Source organism: Ascaphus truei, chromosome 3 (genome assembly GCF_040206685.1).
Source record: "Ascaphus truei isolate aAscTru1 chromosome 3, aAscTru1.hap1, whole genome shotgun sequence".
Lineage (NCBI taxonomy): Eukaryota > Metazoa > Chordata > Amphibia > Anura > Ascaphidae > Ascaphus > Ascaphus truei.
Window position 1 is genome coordinate 355,224,262 of NC_134485.1, and position 20,023 is coordinate 355,244,284.

At 48.1% G+C, this 20,023-nt stretch overlaps 1 protein-coding gene across 19 annotated transcripts in view; it reads right to left on the bottom strand.

The window, feature by feature from the left end:
• LOC142490133 (guanylate cyclase soluble subunit beta-2-like) overlaps positions 1-20,023 on the bottom strand; it is a 431,574-nt gene that overhangs the window by 41,100 nt on the left and 370,451 nt on the right. For all 19 annotated transcript variants that reach the window (XM_075591976.1, XM_075591975.1, XM_075591974.1 and 16 more), the window contains 4 exons: positions 19,992-20,023; positions 18,614-18,762; positions 15,142-15,288; positions 9,639-9,793 (listed from right to left, as the gene is read on the bottom strand). The exon at positions 19,992-20,023 is cut by the window's right edge and continues 289 nt beyond it. In XM_075591976.1, coding sequence (XP_075448091.1) covers positions 9,639-9,793; positions 15,142-15,288; positions 18,614-18,762; positions 19,992-20,023 — 483 coding nt within the window. The remainder of the gene's footprint in view (positions 1-9,638; positions 9,794-15,141; positions 15,289-18,613; positions 18,763-19,991) is intronic.

Genomic DNA, 20,023 nt, shown 5'->3' on the forward strand with positions numbered 1-20,023 from the left:
AAGGGTCTTCCGATCGGGTTGACTGGATCTCCCGAGCTGGCGGGTTGTAGATCCCTCGATTGTCTGCTCTCCTGCCTCTAGCATCACCGGAAGCAACTGGTGTTTGCACCGGCCGTTCCCAGCTATCCTGTTGGGTGTCGTCGCCCAGGAAGTTTTCCACCAAGCGGACCGCTGAATCCAGGGAAAATGCAGCGTGTCTTTTTACCCAGGAGCGGGAGGAGGGGGGCAGTATCCGTATGAACTGCTCGAGCACAAACTGTTCAAGGATCTCTGCCTTGTCATGTTTTTCCGGTTGTATCCACCTGGCACATAAGTCTACTAAGTGGTGGGCTACGACCCGGGGTCTGTCTCGGTTTGTATATTTGACTGTCCGGAACCGCTGTCGGTAGGTCTCTGGCGTGAGGCCTAGGCGATCCAGAATAGCAGCCTTTAGTTTCTGATAGTCCATGGCCTCGTCCGCTGGAAGAGCCTGGTAGGCTGCCTGAACTTCCCCTATGAGGAGTGGAGCCAGAGTCGTTACCTAGCGATCAACTGTCCAGCCGTGGGCCGTGGCTACCCTTTCAAAAGTGAGGAGAAATGCCTCTGGGTCTTCGTTTGGCTTCATTTTAGGCAGCATCACCGGTGGGTTATTTGGAATCCCTGGTCTGCCTGGGGTTGGGCCTTCGACCAGCAGTTGGAGTAGCTTTTCCTCTCGCCGGGCCTGTTGCTCATCTTGCTGGGCTTGTCGCTCATCTTGCTGGGCTTGTCGCTCTGCTTGCTTCTCTGCTAGCTGGAGCTGTTGCTCAAGGAACTGAGAAAAAAATTTCTCCATTTTTTTTTGTGTGGCCCTTCAGATACAGGGGCCGTCCGACATCCCACTTCTGACACCACCTGTGGCAGGACGGCCTGTAGCCGAGGTCAGGGAACAGTCCACACGTATAGTTTCAGGATAAATAAAAACGTTCAGTGGCTTTATTTCTCCACAGTAACATAACATGCGGGTACACTTTCCCTTTAACAAAATAAATCCTGCTCCACTTTGGGAGAAAAACTGACTAATAACACAGCAGACCTATCTAGCAGGCTGGCTGGCTAAACCAGAACCAAACCATAAGGGTACTTTAAGCAGTCAGTAAACAAATGAATAATCCTTACTTTAGTTGAAGTAGTCTTTGGTGAAATCCCTCTGGCTAAGGGCTCACGCAGCAGTGTGCTTCTCTCTCTCTCTCTCTCTCTCGCTCTCTGGCAGCTACTGCCAGTCACATGATCCTTTATCTACCTTGCTGGCTCTCAGGTGTCAGCTAAAGAGTTCTGATTTCCTAACTTCCACCTGAGTTAACCCTTATGAGTGCTGGATGAAGCACTCAGACATATGTCTCCCAGGCGTAACTGACAGGAGTTGACTTCACTCTGTCACACCCCCGTTTAGTGTTAGGTGTGTGGTATTACTCCTTTCCACCTCAGTCCCGCGTTCTCGTCTGGCTTGTGGACAGGCCAAGCTTTACAGGAGCCCAGTTTGTCTCTAGATTCTAGAGAGCCTTCTGCTTATAGCTGCGCATCTCCCTGCAACACTCCTCAGCCTATCATCCATCCTAGTCCATTGGCCTCACAGAGCGGACTAACCAGTCCTTGTAACAATTTCTTCTGGGCTTTATATCTGACATGTAGGACAATTGCGTGGATCTTCTCCCATGGGCTAAGTTTGCCCGGAACTCTCTCTGGGCATGATGCCTCCCAATACTGACACTTCCTCGCAGGCCACAATATCTACCTCCCAAGCTAATGTTATCAATTCAGGGGTAATAGCCGTGGATCTGAACTTCCAAAACCGTAGGAAACTCTGGAAGCAGATCCAGGTCAATCTAAAGAGGATGGAAGTCTCACAGAAAACCATGCCGGGATCAGGTATGGCTCTCAATGAGGAACAAATGTCTCAAGCTACCCTTGGTCAAACTCAGCCCCAAATACATTGGGACTTACAAGATCCTAAAACAAGTAAACCCGGTGGCCTTTAAACTGGAACTTCCCACCAGCCTCAAAACACCCCATCTTCCACGTCTTCCTCCTCAAACCCTTCATCCAAAATTCATTTTCTTCTCGCTCTCCTCCCAGGTCTGTCTTGGTGAATGGTTAACAGGAATTTTAGGTGCAGCTTGTTTTGGACTCCCAGATCTCTCGAGACAAGCTCTAGTTTCTGGTGCATGGGGGCGGGGAGGGGGGGGGGGGGGCGGGAGGATAATACAGCCTCAAGGAAAAAGCCTGGGTGCATTCCAGGGATATCCATATTCTCTGGGTTTTCCACAGGAAGTTTCCCTCTAAACCCACCCTGGATCATCCAGAGTGCGCTCCTGGAGGGGGGGTACTGTCAGGGTCTACCCCCACGATCATTTTGCATCTGCCAGCATAGCCGACATCTGATGTCTCTTTTTGCTACCTCCAAGACGGAGGAAACCTGGAAGTCAACTACCTTCAACCAAAATGGACGTGATGACGTCTTACGCTCAATTCTGTGCGGAGACTGTAATTAGCTGCACCTGGGCTAGGGCTTTATAGGAAAGTCTTTTACTATCAAGCAGTGCCCAAGCAAGGTGTCTGATCCTTATGCTCTTGGACCCCGTCTGGTATTTTGCTTGTGCTTTGCCTGTTCTGAACCTTTGCTTGCCCTTGAATATCTTTCTTTTTTCTCTCGCCTGCCCTGACCTTCAAACCATGACACAGACTATGCTGCTGCACCCTGCTCTTCCAACCGTGATCCTGACTATGCTGCTGCATCCCTTCCCGACCATAGCCTGTGACTCGGATATTTTGCCGATGAGAACTCAGTCCTAAGGCATGTGGTCAGTTATCATATACTACCTCATTCCTGCGAGTCAGACTCCTGGTTAGAGACGAGCACCGTCACAATTACATGTTTCAAGATGGCCTACAATCTTAGAAGTAATGACAATACCACATAGAATAAAAGCACATTCAACCAGAGCAATTTCCACATCATTGTAAGGAATCTGGGCACACGCCGCTCTCGGCGCTGCCCCTTGTTACCTCATCGTCCAGCCGCGGGTCCCTCCGCTCCTGCTCCTCGCAGCGGAGAATGCATCCCGTCACTCCCCCCCCCCCAGCGGCTCTCCCACACGCCGCCGTCGCTCTCAATAGGCGAGTCCTGCCCCCACTTACAGGGCGCGCGCCGCATAAGTTAATTTATGCACTGCACCCGGCGGCTAACTACGCCCATCGGAGGACTCAGGGTCCTGGCTCATGCCCTGCAGCCCATCAGCTGCAACAAGACAGCTCATCACCTCCTGTCCTATCACAGCTCACCTCTGCCGTGCCTCCCCCTCTGATTGGACCACTGTGCTTTATTACCCCTGTAGCTTCAATGCAACCTCGCTCTGCATAGTTTCATTTGCCTCGTGCTGTTTGGATCCTATGCCCAGCTCCCTCTTACCTTTCAGATCTCATTACCAAAATGGCTTGTCTACTTACCCTCTCTGGCTCCTCGACCCCAGCAATCTCTTGACCTCGCTTACCTCTTGGACCCCTCGAACACGGCTCACGGACCTCTACTACTCGAACCTCTCCTGCCCCCGACCTTTGGCTACAGACATCACTACGCTTCTCTCTCTGCACCCGGATCTGGTAAGTACTTTGGTTGAACCCTTGTACCCTGGCCTTGGCCACGCTACCAAATTCACATTCCGGGTGGGCTCTCACTACTGCGGGTGCATGGTCTACTCACTCTCCACCTCAGTACTGGGGGTTAGTCTGGTCTGCGGGCAGCACAGCATGACATTATGCAGAGCCCAACCAACACAGACCCCTCCGAGATGAACAAAATACTAATGGCCCTTGCACAACACTGCCAAACTCTCGGGTCTCAAGTAGGCACCCTCACGCAATGACTTTCTAACCTTTCCCTCAAGGAGAATCCACCCAGAGTACCATGCACCTCCTCGCCTACTCGAGAGAGAGCCACCACCTCGGAACCTAAGATCCCGCACCCAAACCGTATTCCGGAGACCCACTCGCCTGTCGTGGCTTCCTGACCCAGTGCGAGATTAAATTTGAACTAGCCCCTAGTCACTTCTCTTCCGACCGTGCCAAGGTGGGCTACATTTTTTCTCTCCTTACCGGAAGCGCCCTGGCCTGGGCCTCTCCCATCTGGGACGTGCGGCCGGAGCTTACCAGGGACTATCCCCGCTTCAAAAGAGAATTTCAACAGGTGTTCGACACCCCATCCCGCCGGGACACCGCACCCTCTTCCTTGATGTATCTCACCCAAGGGCGTAGGTCCGTAGCGAAATACGCACTAGAATTCCAGACCATCGCAGCGGACGTTCGATGGAATGAAAAAGACCTCGTAGCATTATTCTGGCAGGGCCTGGTCGAGCCAGTGAAGGACGAGCTCGTGACACTACCACGGCCTGATACCTTGGAGGATCTTATTACTCAGTGTATTCGGGAGAACCAGTGCCTTCAGGAGAGATGTCACGAACGCCAGCGTCCTCGGTTCATCATGGCCATCTCCATTCGCCCTCCTCCCATGCCTTTCAGGGGTCTTCCTGCTATCCTACCGCCCCCTGATACCTCTGAACCGTTGCAGATTGATAGCCAACAATTTCGGGCTACAGACAGATCCCGCAGAAGAAACGAAGGTCTCTCCTTCTACTGCGGCTCTCCTGAACACCCTGTACGTTTCTGCCCCGAGACCGGAAAATGAGTATACCCAGTGAGTTGTACGGGGCTCTCCCTGGGACCCATCTCCTCCCGCCCCCATTCGAAAGAAGTACTTCCCAAGAGGATTATGTTCCGTATACCAACCTTCGCCTTCCTCGACTCTGGATCGGGAGGAAACTTCATAGATCATAATTTTGCTATCCTGAACAAAATTCCACTGATCAAGAAGAGGTTTCCCATAGGGCTAGAGGCTATTGATGGACATCCTTTGCGACCAGCCTTTACTTCTTTTGAGACCCCCCTGCTTACCTTGTCCACGAAGGACGGTCACAGCGAAACTATCTTGTTCGATGTATTTCACTACCCCACGGTTCAAGTTATCCTCGGTTTGCCATGGCTACAACTGCACAACCTGCGCATTGATTGGAGGGATCAGGTATCTATTCAGTGGCAGGCTCCCACAGAACTCCCCTCTGCTTCCACGCTGCTCGCTGGGGTAGACCCGTCCTCTTCTAAACCTTCTTCTCTTCCGGAGGCGTACGCTGACTTCCTGGACGTCTTCAGTAAGACCCAATCCCACCTCCTACCTCCGCATCGCCCGTACGACTGCCCTATTGATTTGGTTCCTGGCGCAACTCTCCCCTTGTCCAAGTCTTATCCTCTCTCTGTACCTGAAACCACAGCCATGGCGGACTATATTCAGGAGAATCTCCAAAAGGGGTTTATTCGACACTCCACTTCCCCAGCTAGCGCAGGGGTTTTTTCCGTGAAGAAGGACGGTACGCTGAGACCCTGCATTGACTATAGAGGTCTCAACCGCATTACCATCAAAAATCGTTATCCTCATCCCCTCATCTCTGATTTATATGACAGGTTACAAGGGGCTACCATTTTTTCCAAGCTCGATCTGAGAGGAGCTTACAACCTTATTCGCATCTGAGAGGGGGGCAAGTGGAAGACTGCCTTCAACACCCGTAGCGGCCACTACAAGTACCTGGTGATGCCCTTCGGCCTTTGCAACGCCCCGGCTGTCTTTCAGGACTTTATGAATGAGGTCTTCCGCGACGTACTGAATGTTTTTGTAATCCTCTACCTAGATGATATACTCATCTTTTCCAAAACTCTCCAAGACCATGTACTCAACACCAGGCTCGTTCTTACCCGTCTCTGCTGTAAACATCTATAAGCCAAACTGGAGAAGTGCCTCTTTCATCGGACCTCCACAGCCTTCCTTGGCTATGTCATCTCTGACCAGGGGTTTAGTATGGACCCCGAAAAGCTGAAAGGCATACTGGAGTGGCCTCAACCCAAGTCATTAAAGGCTATTCAACAATTCCTCGGATTCTCGAATTATTACAGGAAGTTTATTCGCAATTTTTCCACTACTGTGGCTCCCATCACAGCCCTTACCAAAAAAGGAGCCGACCCTTCCTCCTAGTCCCCCGAAGCCACTGCTGCCTTCGAAACCCTCAATAGGATCTTCATTTCAGCACCCATCCTCCGCCATCCTGATACTTCTCTCCCTTTCACCCTGGAGGTGTACGCCTCGGACTCTGGAGCAGGTGCAGTGCTCTCTCAAAGAGCTGGACCCCAGGACAAGCTTCATCCTTGTGGCTTCTTCTAAAAAAAAACTTCGTCAGCCAAAAGGAATTACGATGTCGGGAACAGGGAACTACTGGCCATCAAGATGGCTCTTCTGGAATGGTGACATCTACTGGGGGGTACCCGGGAACCCATTTCTATCCTCACGGATCATAAGAATCTTTTATATATTGAAGGAGCCCGTCGGCTGGGGTCCCGACAGGCTCGGTGGGCGTTGTTTTTCTCAAGATTTAACTATGTTCTATCTTATATACCCGGTACCAAGAATGTTAAGGCTGATGCATTGTCCCGGCAATTCTCGCCAGAAGAGAGGTCAGACGAATCCTCAAAAACCATTCTGCCGTCTAAATTTATCATCTCTGCTACCTCATTTGACGTCTTGGACAAGATCATTAAAGCCCAAGCCCACATTCCGAGAGGTTTAGAGGTCCCGGAGGGAACACTTTACGCATCCCTGCAATTCTGGCGGAAGATCCTGGAATGGGGGTCATTCTTCCAGAGCTGCTGGTCATCCCGGCTTCAAAAAAACCTTGGATCCCAAGATGGGAAGAGAGGTCCAGGAGTTCACCAGCGCCTGCTCCACATGCGCCCAAAGCAAGTCCGCTCGACACAAGCCTCCAGGGTTCCTGCTGCAATTGCCCATCCCCGAACGTCCATGGACTCACATATCCATGGATTTCATAGTAGAACTTCCACCCTCCAAGGGAATGACTACCATACTCGTCATCGTGGATAGATTCACTAAACAGGCGCACTTCATTCCCCTCAAGGGCCTTCCGTCTTTATCCATTCTCGCCGATGTCTTCTCCAAGGAGGTGTTCAGACTTCATGGCATTCCGACGTCCATAGTATCTGTCAGGGGCTCACAATTCATCTCCAAATTTTGGCGGGCTTTCTCCAAGAGACTCGGCATCTCCCTCTCGTTCTCATCCGGCTACCACCCTCAAACCAACGGGCAGACCGAGAGGATGAATCAGAATTTGGAGCAGTTTCTAAGATGCTTTGTGTCTGAAACACTTGATGACTGGTCTGAGTTACTACCCTGGGCTGAATTTGCGATCAATTCACAAAGGAACGAATCTACCAAGGAATCCCCATTTTTTGCGAATTACAGTATGGCTTTCATCCCGGTCATCTCCCCATGTCCAACATTCCCTCATGGGTTCCAGCAGCCGACACTCGGGTTACCTCCTTACAGGACTCTTGGAGGAACATCCAGGCAGCCCTCATTGTTGCCTCCCAGAGATACAAACTCCAAACCGATCAGCATTGTCAGAAGGCACCTGAATACAAACCAGGGGATATGGTGTGGCCCTCAGCCAAGAACATTTGCCTCAAGACCCGAAATTGGCTCCCAAGTTCCTGGGACCTTTCTAAATTCTCGAGCGTATAAACCCAGTGGCATATCGTCGCCGACTGCCCCCCACCATGAAGATTCCCACAGCATTTCATGTGATCCTTTTGAAGCCCTGCATTAAGAGTACCCGCTTTCCAGCTAACAACCATAGGTCCAAACCTATTTTCATACAGGGACAGGCAGAGTTCGAGGTCCAAGCCATCCTGGACTCCCGGGTCTCCAGGGGCCGTCTACAATTCCTGGTGCATTGGAAAGGATACGGTCCAGAGGAGCGATCCTGGATTCCATGGGATCAGATCCACGCTTCCACCTCAAGTTCCCGCATAAACCTTGGACGGATCGTCCTGAGGCCGGGCCTCTCTCGGCGCTGCCCCTCCTTACCTCATCGTCCAGCCACGGGTCCCTCCGCTTCTGCTCATCGCAGCGGAGAATGCATCGCGTCACCCCCACCCGCGGCTCTCCCACACGCCGTCGTCACTCTCAATAGGCGCGCTACGCCCCCACTTACAGGGCGCGTGCCGCATAAGTTAATTTATGCACTGCACCCGGCGGCTAGCTCCGCCCACTGGAGGACTCTGGGTCCTGGCTCACGCCCTGCAGCCCATCATCTGCAACAAGACAGCTCATCACCTCCTGTCCTATCACAGGAGGCTCCCCAGCTCACCTGTGCCGTGCCTCCCCCTCTGATTGGGCCACTGTGCTTTATTACCCCTGTAGCTCCAATGCAACCTCGCTCTGCATAGTTTCGTTTGCCTAGTGTTGTTTGGATCCTATGCCCAGCTCCCTCTTACCTTTCAGATCTCGTTACCGAACCGGCTAGTCTACTTACCCTCTCTGGCTCTTCGACCCCAGCAATCTCTTGACCTCGCTTACCTCTCAGACCACTCGAACACGGCTCACGGACCTCTGCTACTCGGACCTCTCCTGCCCACGACCCTTGGCTACAGACATCACTACGCTTCTCTCTCTGCGCCCGGATCTGGCAAGTACTTCGGTTGAACCCTTGTACCCTGGCCTTGGAAACGCTACCAAATCCACATTACGGGCGGGCTCTCACTACTGCAGGTGCGTGGTCTACTCACTCTCCACCTCAGTACTGGGGGTTAGTCTGGTCTGCGGGCAGCACAGTGTGACAATCATGGACCTTAAAAGCAGAAGCATCTCCAATGCGGATTTGCAAAGCAGCAGTCTGATACTCTTCACACTTTCATGAAATATTATTCACGATATTCGTTCACGCATCAGCTGAAGCAAGCTTTGTCAAAAAGGTTCTGCAAGCCATTGTAGATAAAATACATGGTTAATGCAGATTGTTTAGTTCTCTGTCTTTATTTCCCTCCCATGTTTTTAGTTTTGGTATGTCCCAATCAGTACCTACTGCCATGTGTGGAACAGGAAAAACGGAAATGTATTCAATTTACCGTACATTTATTTTCCTGTACTCCCTGTACATTATACCCTCCCTGTAATAAACGTGTCTCATTTTTGTTTAATAACCATGGCAGAAACCAAAGACTGTTCTGCAGATAGAGGGAGGGCCCTATATACCAGCACCTGCAGAATAGCTTAGTTTCCTAATGCGCTGAAGGGGGAACTATCCCTATCAGAACACACTGCCATTAGTGGAGTATAAAAAAATAAAATTACGGTAGCCGTAATACATTTTCCTTTTTACTTGTAACGTTGGCACTTTTTTTCTATTAAGGGCAATTCCAGATGTTAGGGTATCATGCAGCTTTCACTGGCAGCATCTAGTCTTGTACCATCCAATAGTTCTCAGATAAGTCATTCAATTTTACAGTAAAGCTACTATAAGAAAACATGTCTACAAAGCATTAGGCAAAAATATTTATTTCCATAAAAAATACAAACTAACGTAAAATAAATAAAAAGTTGTAAATAGACAAAACATTCTTATTAGTGGATACCAGTTAAAAGTAGAAAGTATGGTAGCATAGTAACATCTGCATACCTAATTAGAAGCCTTATAGTAAAAAAAATAAGTACTGTATGTTTGCATTCTTACTTGAAAGTTGTTGGGCTTAGATGTATTTTATCTGGAACACCATGACTTTCCATTCTGGAAGCTGTGTTTACAGTGTCTCCAAACAAGCAATATCTGGGCATTTTATCTCCAACCACTCCAGCCAACACAGGTCCTGTGTGAATCCCGACTCTAATCTGTCAGAAAGGTGATTTTAAAAAGTTGTTAACCAGGAGACACTCAATTCAAATACAGCTGAATGCTTTTATGTATATAACTACTACACATGTTTTTCTACCTCTACTTTGAAATACAAGAGGCCACCATCAATGAAGGACTACACAGAAATATGATCAGAAAGATGGTCGTACAAATGACATTTTTAAAACTCCATACACACCATTAAATTTGTGAAGAAGGGCTAAACATTTTGCAAAAATCACACATTTCCACTAACAATTTAGTTTTGCCAACCTTTTTTAATGCTAACTCCACATGTGAAGAGAAACCTCTGAACACACTTGAGAGACTGGGAAAATATTCCAATCTACATAATTTAAATATACTTTGTATATTCCAACTATCTTATTTCCCAGGTACCTCAGGTGTGTTCACGGGTATCTCTCCATTCCATTGGTCTCTGTGACACAGCCTTCTCCTGGTTCACATCCTACTTCTACAACTGCTACTTTAGTATTTCCTTCTCTGGGGTTCCCTCCTCTTCACTCCCTCTTTCTGTTGAAATTCCACATGGCCCTGTCCTTGACCCTTTCATGTTCTCACTCTACACCTCCTCTCTTGGTGAACTAATACAATCTTTTGGCTCTCAGTATCATCTTGATGCCAATGATACCCAAATGTATCTCTCCTCCCACGACCTCTCCCCGCTTCTCATGTCATATGTCACCAACTGTCCCTCTGCAATTTCCTACTGGATATCCAACCATTACCTGAAGCTTAATATTTCCTAAACAGAACTAATACACTTTCCCCCTTCCACTGCTACCACTACACCAAAACTCTCCCACGCTGTCAATAATACCACAATCTCATCAATACCTCAAGCCCACTTTTTAGGGGTCATCTTAGATCTCTCCTTCATTCCTCACATTATGTCCCTCATGAAGTCCTGCCATCAAAAATCCTAATTCATTCATCCTGCATTGACTACTGCAACCTTCTCCTAGTTGGCATTCCCCTCCAAGCCATCCAAAATGCTGCTACTGTACCAGACTCCTCTACATCACTCACCGCTCCAATTCTGCTGCTCCACTGCACAAATCCCTACACTGGGTTACTATATCCTCTAGAACAGTGATTCCCAACCAGGGTTCCGCAGTCCCAGGGGTTACGCCTATGGATGCTGTCCGCCTGCACTCACTGTACGGCCCGCAATGGCTTTCCTAGCTCTCCCCTGGTCTCCCCCCTCCTCCCCCCCCAGCCCGCTCTCAGGACTGCAGGAGCGCGCACTAGCAGTGCAACACTTTCAGTGCCTGCTGCTAGCTTGTGTGCAGTCCTGCTGCCTCCTGCCCGTCGCCTCCTCCTCCGCTGGCAACCGCAGGATACCAGCCTCTCCTCCCACCTGAGGTAGGAATATGGGGGGGGGGGGAGATGTGAGATCCAGGTGGCAGAGGGTGATGAGAGATACAGGGGGGAGTAATGTGAGATGCAGGGGGGTGATGTGAGATGCAGGGGGGTGGGAATGAGGATGATGATGATGGGTGCTGGGGGAGATATGATGATGATGATGAGGGGTGCTGGGGAGATATATGAAAATGAGGGCTGCTGGGGGAGATACGATGATGATGATAATTTTACCTGTGCGGCCCGATTTTTGGGGGGCTGGGATCTTTTTAATATGTATTGGGGTGGTGGGGGGTAATTTTAAAATGTATTGAGGTGGTGGGGGTCTTTATAAAAAGTATTGAGGTGGTTGGGGTCTTTTAAAAATGGATTAAGGCGGTGGGGGTTCTTTTTAAAATGTATTGGGGCGGTGGGGGTCTTTTCAAAAATGAATTGAGGTGGTGGGGGGGCCTTTAAAATGTATTGAGGTGGTGGGGGTCTTTTTAAAATGTATTGGGGCGGTGGGGGCCTTTTTAATATGTATTGGTGGGGGCATTTTTAATATGTACAGGCATACCCCGTTTTATGTACACCCGCTTTACGCACACTCGCAAGTACGTACATTTATTTTTAGTTACACCATACCCCTGTGTACGTACGCATGCTTTGCGAGTACGGACACCAGGGGGCGGCGTGCGTGCGCACCTCATCAACACTGCAACCTCCTTCATTGTGGTCCCTAACTGAGCCGGAGTGCAGGTAAGGGGTAAGGGGTAACGGGGCCAGGTGGCAGGGGGAACGGGGAGATCGGGCGCGCAATCAATCAGCAGCTATAGTAGTGATTCTGCCCGCACTGCAGCTCCTGGCTCTTCTCCCTCCGCTCTCCTCCCTCCTCCCTCCTGCTCCCTCCTCCCCCTCCTTCCTCCTCAGAGCTCACTCTAGCCTGCTGCTGCTGTTCTACACGGAACTTTGCATGTGAGTTATGGGCTACGGGGGAGGAGGAGGTGCTCTTCTACTGCATTCTGTGCTTGTGTCTGAGTGTTGCTGTCTGAGTGTGTGTCTCCCAGTGTGTGTGTGTGTGTCTCAGTGTCTGTGTGTGTCTCTCAGTGTGTGTGTGTTTGTGTGTGTGTGTCTGTCTGAGTGTGTGTATGTGTGTCTGGCTGAGTGTGTGTGTATGGGTGTCTGGCTGAGTGTGTGTGTGTGTGTGTGTGTATGTGTGTCTCTCAGTGTGTGTGTGTGTGCCTCTCAGTGTGTATGTGTGTGTCTATCAGTGTGTGTGTGTCTCTCAGTGTGTGTGTGTGTGTGTGTCTCTCAGTGTGTGTGTGTGTGTGTGTGTGTCTCAGTGTGTGTGTCTCTGAGTGTGTGTGTGTCTGAGTGTGTGTGTGTCTGAGTGTGTGTGCGTGACTGTGTGTGTGCGTGACTGAGTGTGTGCGTAACTGAGTGTGTGCATAACTGAGTGTGTGCCTGACTGACTGAGTGCCTGACTGACTGAGTGCCTGACTGACTGAGTGCCTGAATGACTGAGTGCCTGACTGACTGAGTGCCTGCCTGACTGACTGAGTGCCTGACTGACTGACTGAGTGCCTGACTGACTGAGTGCCTGACTGACTGACTGAGTGCCTGACTGACTGACTGCGCGCCTGACTGACTGACTAAGTGCGCGCGCCTGACTGATTGACTGAGTGCGCGCGCCTGACTGACTGACTGAGTGCGCACGCCTGACTGACTGCACGCGCCTGACTGACTGAGTGCGCACACCTGACTGACTGAGTGCGCGCGCCTGACTGACTGACTGAGTGCGCGCGTCTGACTGAGTGCGCGCGCCTGACTGACTGAGAGCGCGCGCCTGACTGACTGCGCGCGCCTGCGTGACTGACTGCGTGCGCCTGCGTGACTGACTGACTGCGTGCGCCTACGTGACTGCCTGAGTGCGTGCGCCTGCGTGACTGACTGAGTGTGTGCGCGTGCGTGACTGACTGAGAGTGCGCGAGAGATTGTGTGACGGAGGGAGTGCGTGAGAGAGTGCGTGACTGAGGGAGTGCGTGTAAGCCAAGCTGATCAAGGACCAGAGTAAGGCCGTGCGTATAGTGCCAGCGATTCCGCCCAAAAACAAACACATTGCCGCCGCGTGCGCTTATAGTAAGTGCGACAGCGGCAATGCGACGGAGCGGACTTTGGAAGCCGGGAATATTTGATTTTTCAAGGGCTGTCACCTCATGTGACAGCCCATGAACAAATCAAATGCCCGGGAGCCTGCAACGCCGCCGCAAAGCGAAATATAACTTTCGCTAGCGGGGATAGGTGACGTCGCCGGTCGCGGGCACTATACGCGCGGCCTAAGGAAGCACAGCATTGTAAAACACTGTGTGTGTGTGTCTGAGTGTGTGTGTGTCTGAGTGTGTGTGCGTGACTGTGTGTGTGCGTTGTACTGTGTTGTTTTCACCAAAGTCACAAATCAAAGTCCCAAAAATATATCAGTCAGTCAAATAAATGCACCTCACCTTTATGCCCTTTCAGTAAAAATACTGTACAGTAGAAGATATGCCCTCTCCTTCATCCTTCCTACATATTTTTAAAATAATTTTCCATTCATCCATGTTGTATCTGTCAGCACTTATAAGAAAAATCAGCTGACATGAAAGATTTTATTTCAATAAAGCCTACTGTATTTATTTTGGTTACAAATGCATTATTTACATCAGTTATGCACATATATGATGATTGCAGTACAGAACATGCATTGTAAAGTGGAAAAAAGGCAGTGCTTCACTTTAAGTACATTTTCGCTTTACATACATGCTCCGGTCCCATTGCGTATGTTAAAGCGGGGTATGCCTGTATTAGTGGGGGCGGGAATTTTTATTATGTATTGCGGGGTGGAGTTATATGTATTTAGGGGGTGGGGTTTTATGGTATGTATTTTGTGGCGGGGGGGGTTGAGTGAGAGTTGGGTAATTGATGGAAGGTAGGGGAGTGTGAGAGGACAGATGGGGGAGGGAGTGAGTGAGGAAAAGAAGGAGTAAGAGTGAGACGCACGGGAGAAATATATGTGAGGCGGGAGAGGGGGAAAGTGAGTGAGACGGATGGGAGAGAAATACATGGGTAGAGGTTGGGAAGTAGAGGGAGCTCGTGAGGTGTGAAATGAATCTAATATATATCAGCCAGATAAGGTTTCCCCGAGATTTTTCAAAATACTTCAAGGGTTCCTCCAAACAAAAAAGGTTGGGAATAACTGCTCTAGAATAACATTTAAACCCCAGCTCTGATTTACAAAGCTCTCAATTATGCTGCCCCAATTACATCTCAGCCACCTATGCTTTGCCCACGTCATCTGACTTTCCGCCTGCCTTATCACCCCCTCCCACTCACGCCTACAAGACTTTTCCGGTGATGCCCCCTCTCTCTGATATTCCCTACCATGTACCATCAGACTCTCCACCAGCTTTCAGTAATTTAAAAACGCCTTAAAAACTCACGTTTTCATGGAAACGTATCTAGCACACCCTTAACACCCGTAACCGCCAACCCCACTGGTAATAGCTGTGTGGCTAGACCAAAGTCCACCCTATCTAACAAACCCCATATCCACACCCCAAACCTTAATGGAACCAGCTATGCGGCTGGATCATACTCCATCCTGAGGTATACTCCACCTCACAATGAGCAGCTACCTCACCTTTTTGTTTCAACATTGTCCCTCGTTCCTTCTAGATTTTAAGCTCTCAAGAGCAGGGCCCTTGTTGCCTTTTTGTATCTGTTTTGTATCTGTTATCGTTTTGTTTTCAGTGCATGGTTAATAAAGAAAGGATGTAAAAGACTAGAGATGATGCCCCTCTCTAGCACAATTTGGTTATGATTTTGAAAGACTGGTTCACACACATTACATGCATGAAAAGAAAAACTACTTTTTTTAAGAATCAACGCAACTCAGTTATCACTTCTGTTAATGTTGTAGCATATACAGTATAAGTAAATGATGTACCTGAATTGGATCTCCATTAACGGGGTTCAAAACCTGCCTTGCAGCTATCCTCATACCCAGAGCAAAATTTGCAACTCTCTCTGCATGGCTTTCAACAGGAACTGGCACTCCTCCTACAACCATGTATGCATCTCCTATGGTTTCAACCTGAAAAGGAATATACTGCTGAACCTGAAACATGTTATAGAAAATCTATAGTGCTGTAATTAATAACAGGGGGGGTGGGGCGGGGGGAGGGGAGACACTGACATGATCCTAGTTTTAATCAGGCATTAATGGGATAAACCCACAGGTGTGATGGTGGCACACAGGTTTCTAAGTAAATCTCCTCTGTGATGTAACAAATCAATTCTCTCCATATAAGTAAAAGAAAAGGCAGAACATATTGTAAAATCTTTTTATAAAGTGTAAAAAGACAAACGGAAACAAATGGAGATAAACTTATGAGTAGTATAGTATACACAGTGTATAGATAGTGGACTGGCACACTCAGTTTTCCTTACCACATCACTTGCTGGTGCTGCTCCTAGAAATGTCCTTCAAACATACACAAGTATACAACCAATTCCATGTAAACAGCAATTGCACAGAGGGTTTGTGGCGCCACATAAACCGTAAAACTTATTTTATTTCAACAACAGTGCAGTATAGTTACACAACGTTTCCAGTGTACAGCCCCTTCCTCTGGTGTGTAAATACCGTATTTCCTCAATTCTAAAACGCACTTTTTCCCCCCTATTTTCACATAGCTGAAATAGGTCTGCGTTTTAGAATCAATGTATTTAAAAAAAAATTAGCTAGGGAGCGCTGCTGCAGATGCCGGCCGGGATATTCAGTCTGCAGAAACAGCACATTAACCAATAGTACAATGTGCTTGTCTAAAATAGTAAAAGATAGTAAAAAATGCTCCAAAAGAATTTTTTTAAAATCTGGATTTGGGGCTTGGAACAGCCTAAAGTTGAAAAATAAAAACTACTTCATAAAAATTCCTAGAAGTGAAATTCTGTGGTGGATGGTGGGCTGAAGGATGTAAAATAAAAATGAAAATAATAATGTAAGGGATGTGGGGGTGGGTGATTAGCGCGTTCTTGCGCAGCCTGCTGCAAAGCAGGGATGGTGATGCTGCTTATGCAGTACTACACAGTCTGCTGCCTGGCGAAGATAGTGTTGCTGGCTTGGCGGTATTCTTTAAATTTATGTGATGCCAGAAGCAGTGGCTTCCTCCTCCTTCTACTGGAGGTGGTTTGCGGTGCTGATTAATAAAGCCAAATGGAGTTTCTGGTGTAGGGGTGACTACCTACTCCTCCTTATGGAGGTGGTACGTAAGTGACTTCTCTCCCGGGTGCCCGATTCAAAGAAAGAAAGGGCCAGACCGGTGAGTAGGTGAAAATAAGTTTATTAAATGCATACAACAGCAAACAGGAAAAAAACACTTACAATACAGCTTGGGCAGCAGCCCAGCTTCAGCTTAGACGTCCGATGGCGCTCCTCCGACCGGTGTATCCCCCGTGACCGCGTCCGATGGCGGGAACCGGAAGGGGAGGGCTTACCGGATGTCAGCAGGCTGGCTGGGTCCTTCAGGTAATGGGCTCCGGCAGGGAACTACGCGTTTCGCAATGATGCTTCGTCAGGTTCTAGGAATTTTTATGAAGTAGTTTTTATTTTTCAACTTTAGGCTGTTCCAAGCCCCAAATCCAGATTTTAAAAAAATTCTTTTGGAGCATTTTTTACTATCTTTTACTATTTTAGACAAGCACATTGTACTATTGGTTAATGTTCTGTCTGGTTTAACACTAATCACGTGTCCCTCATTTTCTCTTTTCATCCTGTGAGCAAAAAAAACCCGTGCGCTGACCAATCCACCGATTCTACTGCCATTACAAGAAGATTCCGGGCTTTATCTTCTTTCCAGGTCCAGCTGCAGAAAACAACAAGGGCAAGTATACACTATCCCTTATTTGGTTACACATTGCAAAACAGGCCACACCACAAGCCTAATAAACAAGGGAGCGCCCCAGCCTCTATTCCTTTTTTTAGAAACAGCACATGGCTGCGATCATCCCCCGTCCCCTCCCCTTCCCATGAGGTGCAAAGGGATCAGAGATGTTTGTCAGGGCACATCAACATTGCCCAGAAGGATCCCTCCCCTCGCTTCCCCCTCCCTTCCCCCTCCCCTCCCCTTCCCATGAGGTGCAGAGGGATCGGAGATGTCTGTCAGGGCACATCAACATTGCCCAGAAGCCCAACTCACTCACTTCCCTGTGTGAAATGCAGGAGGTGCAGAGGTAGCTGTGTCTCTGGATGTGTTTGTGTGTGTGTCTCTGTATGTTTGTGTGTCTCTCTGTCTGTCTGTGTGTGTCTCTCTCTGTGTCTGAGTGTGTGTGTGTGTCTCTGTATGTGTCTGTGTGTCTGTGTGTGTGTCTCTGTCTCTCTGCTATCAAAAGCAAGATAGGAGATTGTTAGAACATGTTCTTTTTACTTTAAGGAAAGCAATGAGTACAGGAATAAAAAGGTACTTGGTAACATCATAATAAGGGCCACTAAATGTAAATGGCTGATGTGTTTATTTATCCAGGACACTTTCCTACACATCCTGTTCTTACTGCTCTCTCATGCTCCCCTCTTTCACTGCTTTGAAATCTGATGCTGGCTGCTCTGAAAGCACAAGGGTTAAATAAAATCCTCCCCACACTGCCCCTGCCATATCTGTCTCTCTCTCTCTGGTCTGTGTGTGCCCCCCCCCCATTCCCTCGCCCACCCCTTCCCTCCCATTCTTTCGCCAACCCCTTCCCTCCCATTCTCTCGCCCACACCTTCCCTCCCATTCTCTCGCCCACCCCTTTCCTCCCATTCTCTCCCTCCCATTCTCTCCCCCCTTCTGTCCCATTCTCTCTCTCCCATTCTCTCCCCCCCCCTTTCCCTCCATTCTCCCCCCCCCCTTTCCCTCCATTCTCTCCCCCCCATTTCCCTCCATTCTCTCCCTCCCATTCTCTCTCCCCCCCCCATTTCCCTCTATTTTCTCTCTCACCCCATTCTGCCTGTCGCTCCCCATTCTGTCTGCCTCTCTCTCCCCATTGGTTATTGAAATGTCATGTGACCCTGCTAGTTAAAAAAAATAAACAAAAAAATTCTGCATTTAAGATAGTGGGATTTTTCCCCCCAATTTTTTTTATTAAATCAAGGGTGCGTCTTAGAATCGATGGCGTCTTACAATCGAGGAAATAGGGCAATGACATATTGACTGAGTTGATATACTGTAGTGTAGTGAGTCATATACATACAGCTTATGTGGCACCACTAATTTTGTGTGCGGTTGCTGTCTGTTTACCACAGAATTAGTGCCTGAGTATCGAATCTGGCCCAAAACATAAAATAAGTGATACACTTTCTTTTGAATTGAGTCCTTGGAAATCTACATGACCTAAACCAAATGTAATCTGAGTAATAAATAACATAGAAATATCAGAACTCACCTTGTAAACATCATGAATGCTTGTAAGGTAATCAAACCTTGAATACATTGAATTCAGCATATTTACAATTTGGATAGGCTCACAAGCTGAACATATATTTGTAAATGTCACTACATCACTGAACAAGATGGTGCACGTCTTAAACTCTCCTATGTGGGGAAAAGAACATGTTATAGCCTTTCATAACACAAATAATCAGAGTTCATTATTCCTAGACAATTCAATTTTGAATAAAGAATAATATTGTATCTTAAACCCCTACTCTACCCACCCCTCCCCCAAGTAAAGTTCACATTATACCTTAATGAGTAACTTCTAAGGCCAATAATGTAACGCTAAGTCATATTTTCGTCCGTTAGTCATAGTGAGATGCAAAAGTGGTGTTTCCCCTAACAGTGCCTATCCACAAAAGTCCATTAAGGAAAAAGAGAGAGAAATTTTAATTTTAATCATTGGCGTACTTTGCAAACTGTATATCCAAATTAGCATATTTCCCATGTATCTCAGATTTTTTTTAGAGGTATGTCTCCACAGGACTCTCTCTCTCTCCATAGGACTCTCTCTCCGTGACGTTAAGCTAAAGAGATATACACGAGCCATTGGTTTTGCAACTAATAAGCTTTGTGGATATGTATTAACCTTAGGTAAAATAATGGCCATTACTGTTTGAGTCCTCTGTTAAGTGAGCTTTGTGCATCTGGTCCAGAGATAGAAGATGTAAGAGGCAGGAAAGCCCTGGAGAACCTAAATGGGCCTGACTGAGGGAGTGCTGTTTCATTAGGGCAGCTTAAATTTTTTTTTATATATATATATACACACCCACTATATGTGGATTATGCACTCCAAAATGATATAAAAGGGGAGGTGCTAGGTAGAGCATAAGAACTTAATAGAAACATCCCCGAAACATTGATAATTTCATACATTGTGTGTTGTTTAGTCCAGTGGCTTTATATATGTATATATTTATACATGTGCATATATATATTTGTTTTCTTGTCATGGCCTTGTAAGATGCCATTATAATTTGTTTTTCCCTGTGGGCCCTTCATGCCCCAATTCGACACTGGTCATTAGTTCTTAGAGTCAGGCTGCAGCGTTCAGGGATTCTGCCTCCTGGTCACGCGCACATGGCCAGCATGCCGTTCAATGCTTCAGCACTGTTTCAAGTGATGGGGAATGCGTAGAGTGACAGTGTGGAAAGGTGTGCCGCATGAGATCAGTGAGTGTAGTGTGGTGAGTAATGGAGGGGGCCCCAAAAAAATGTTTTTTCTTGGAGCTCCCAAAAACCTAGAGTCATCCCCTGGGAAACCAGAAAACCCAATTTCAGTATTTCGAGACTGACACTCACAAGCAATATGATAAAAGAAGTAAATACCTGCTTGGACTTTCTTGCCTTCCTTCAGCTTA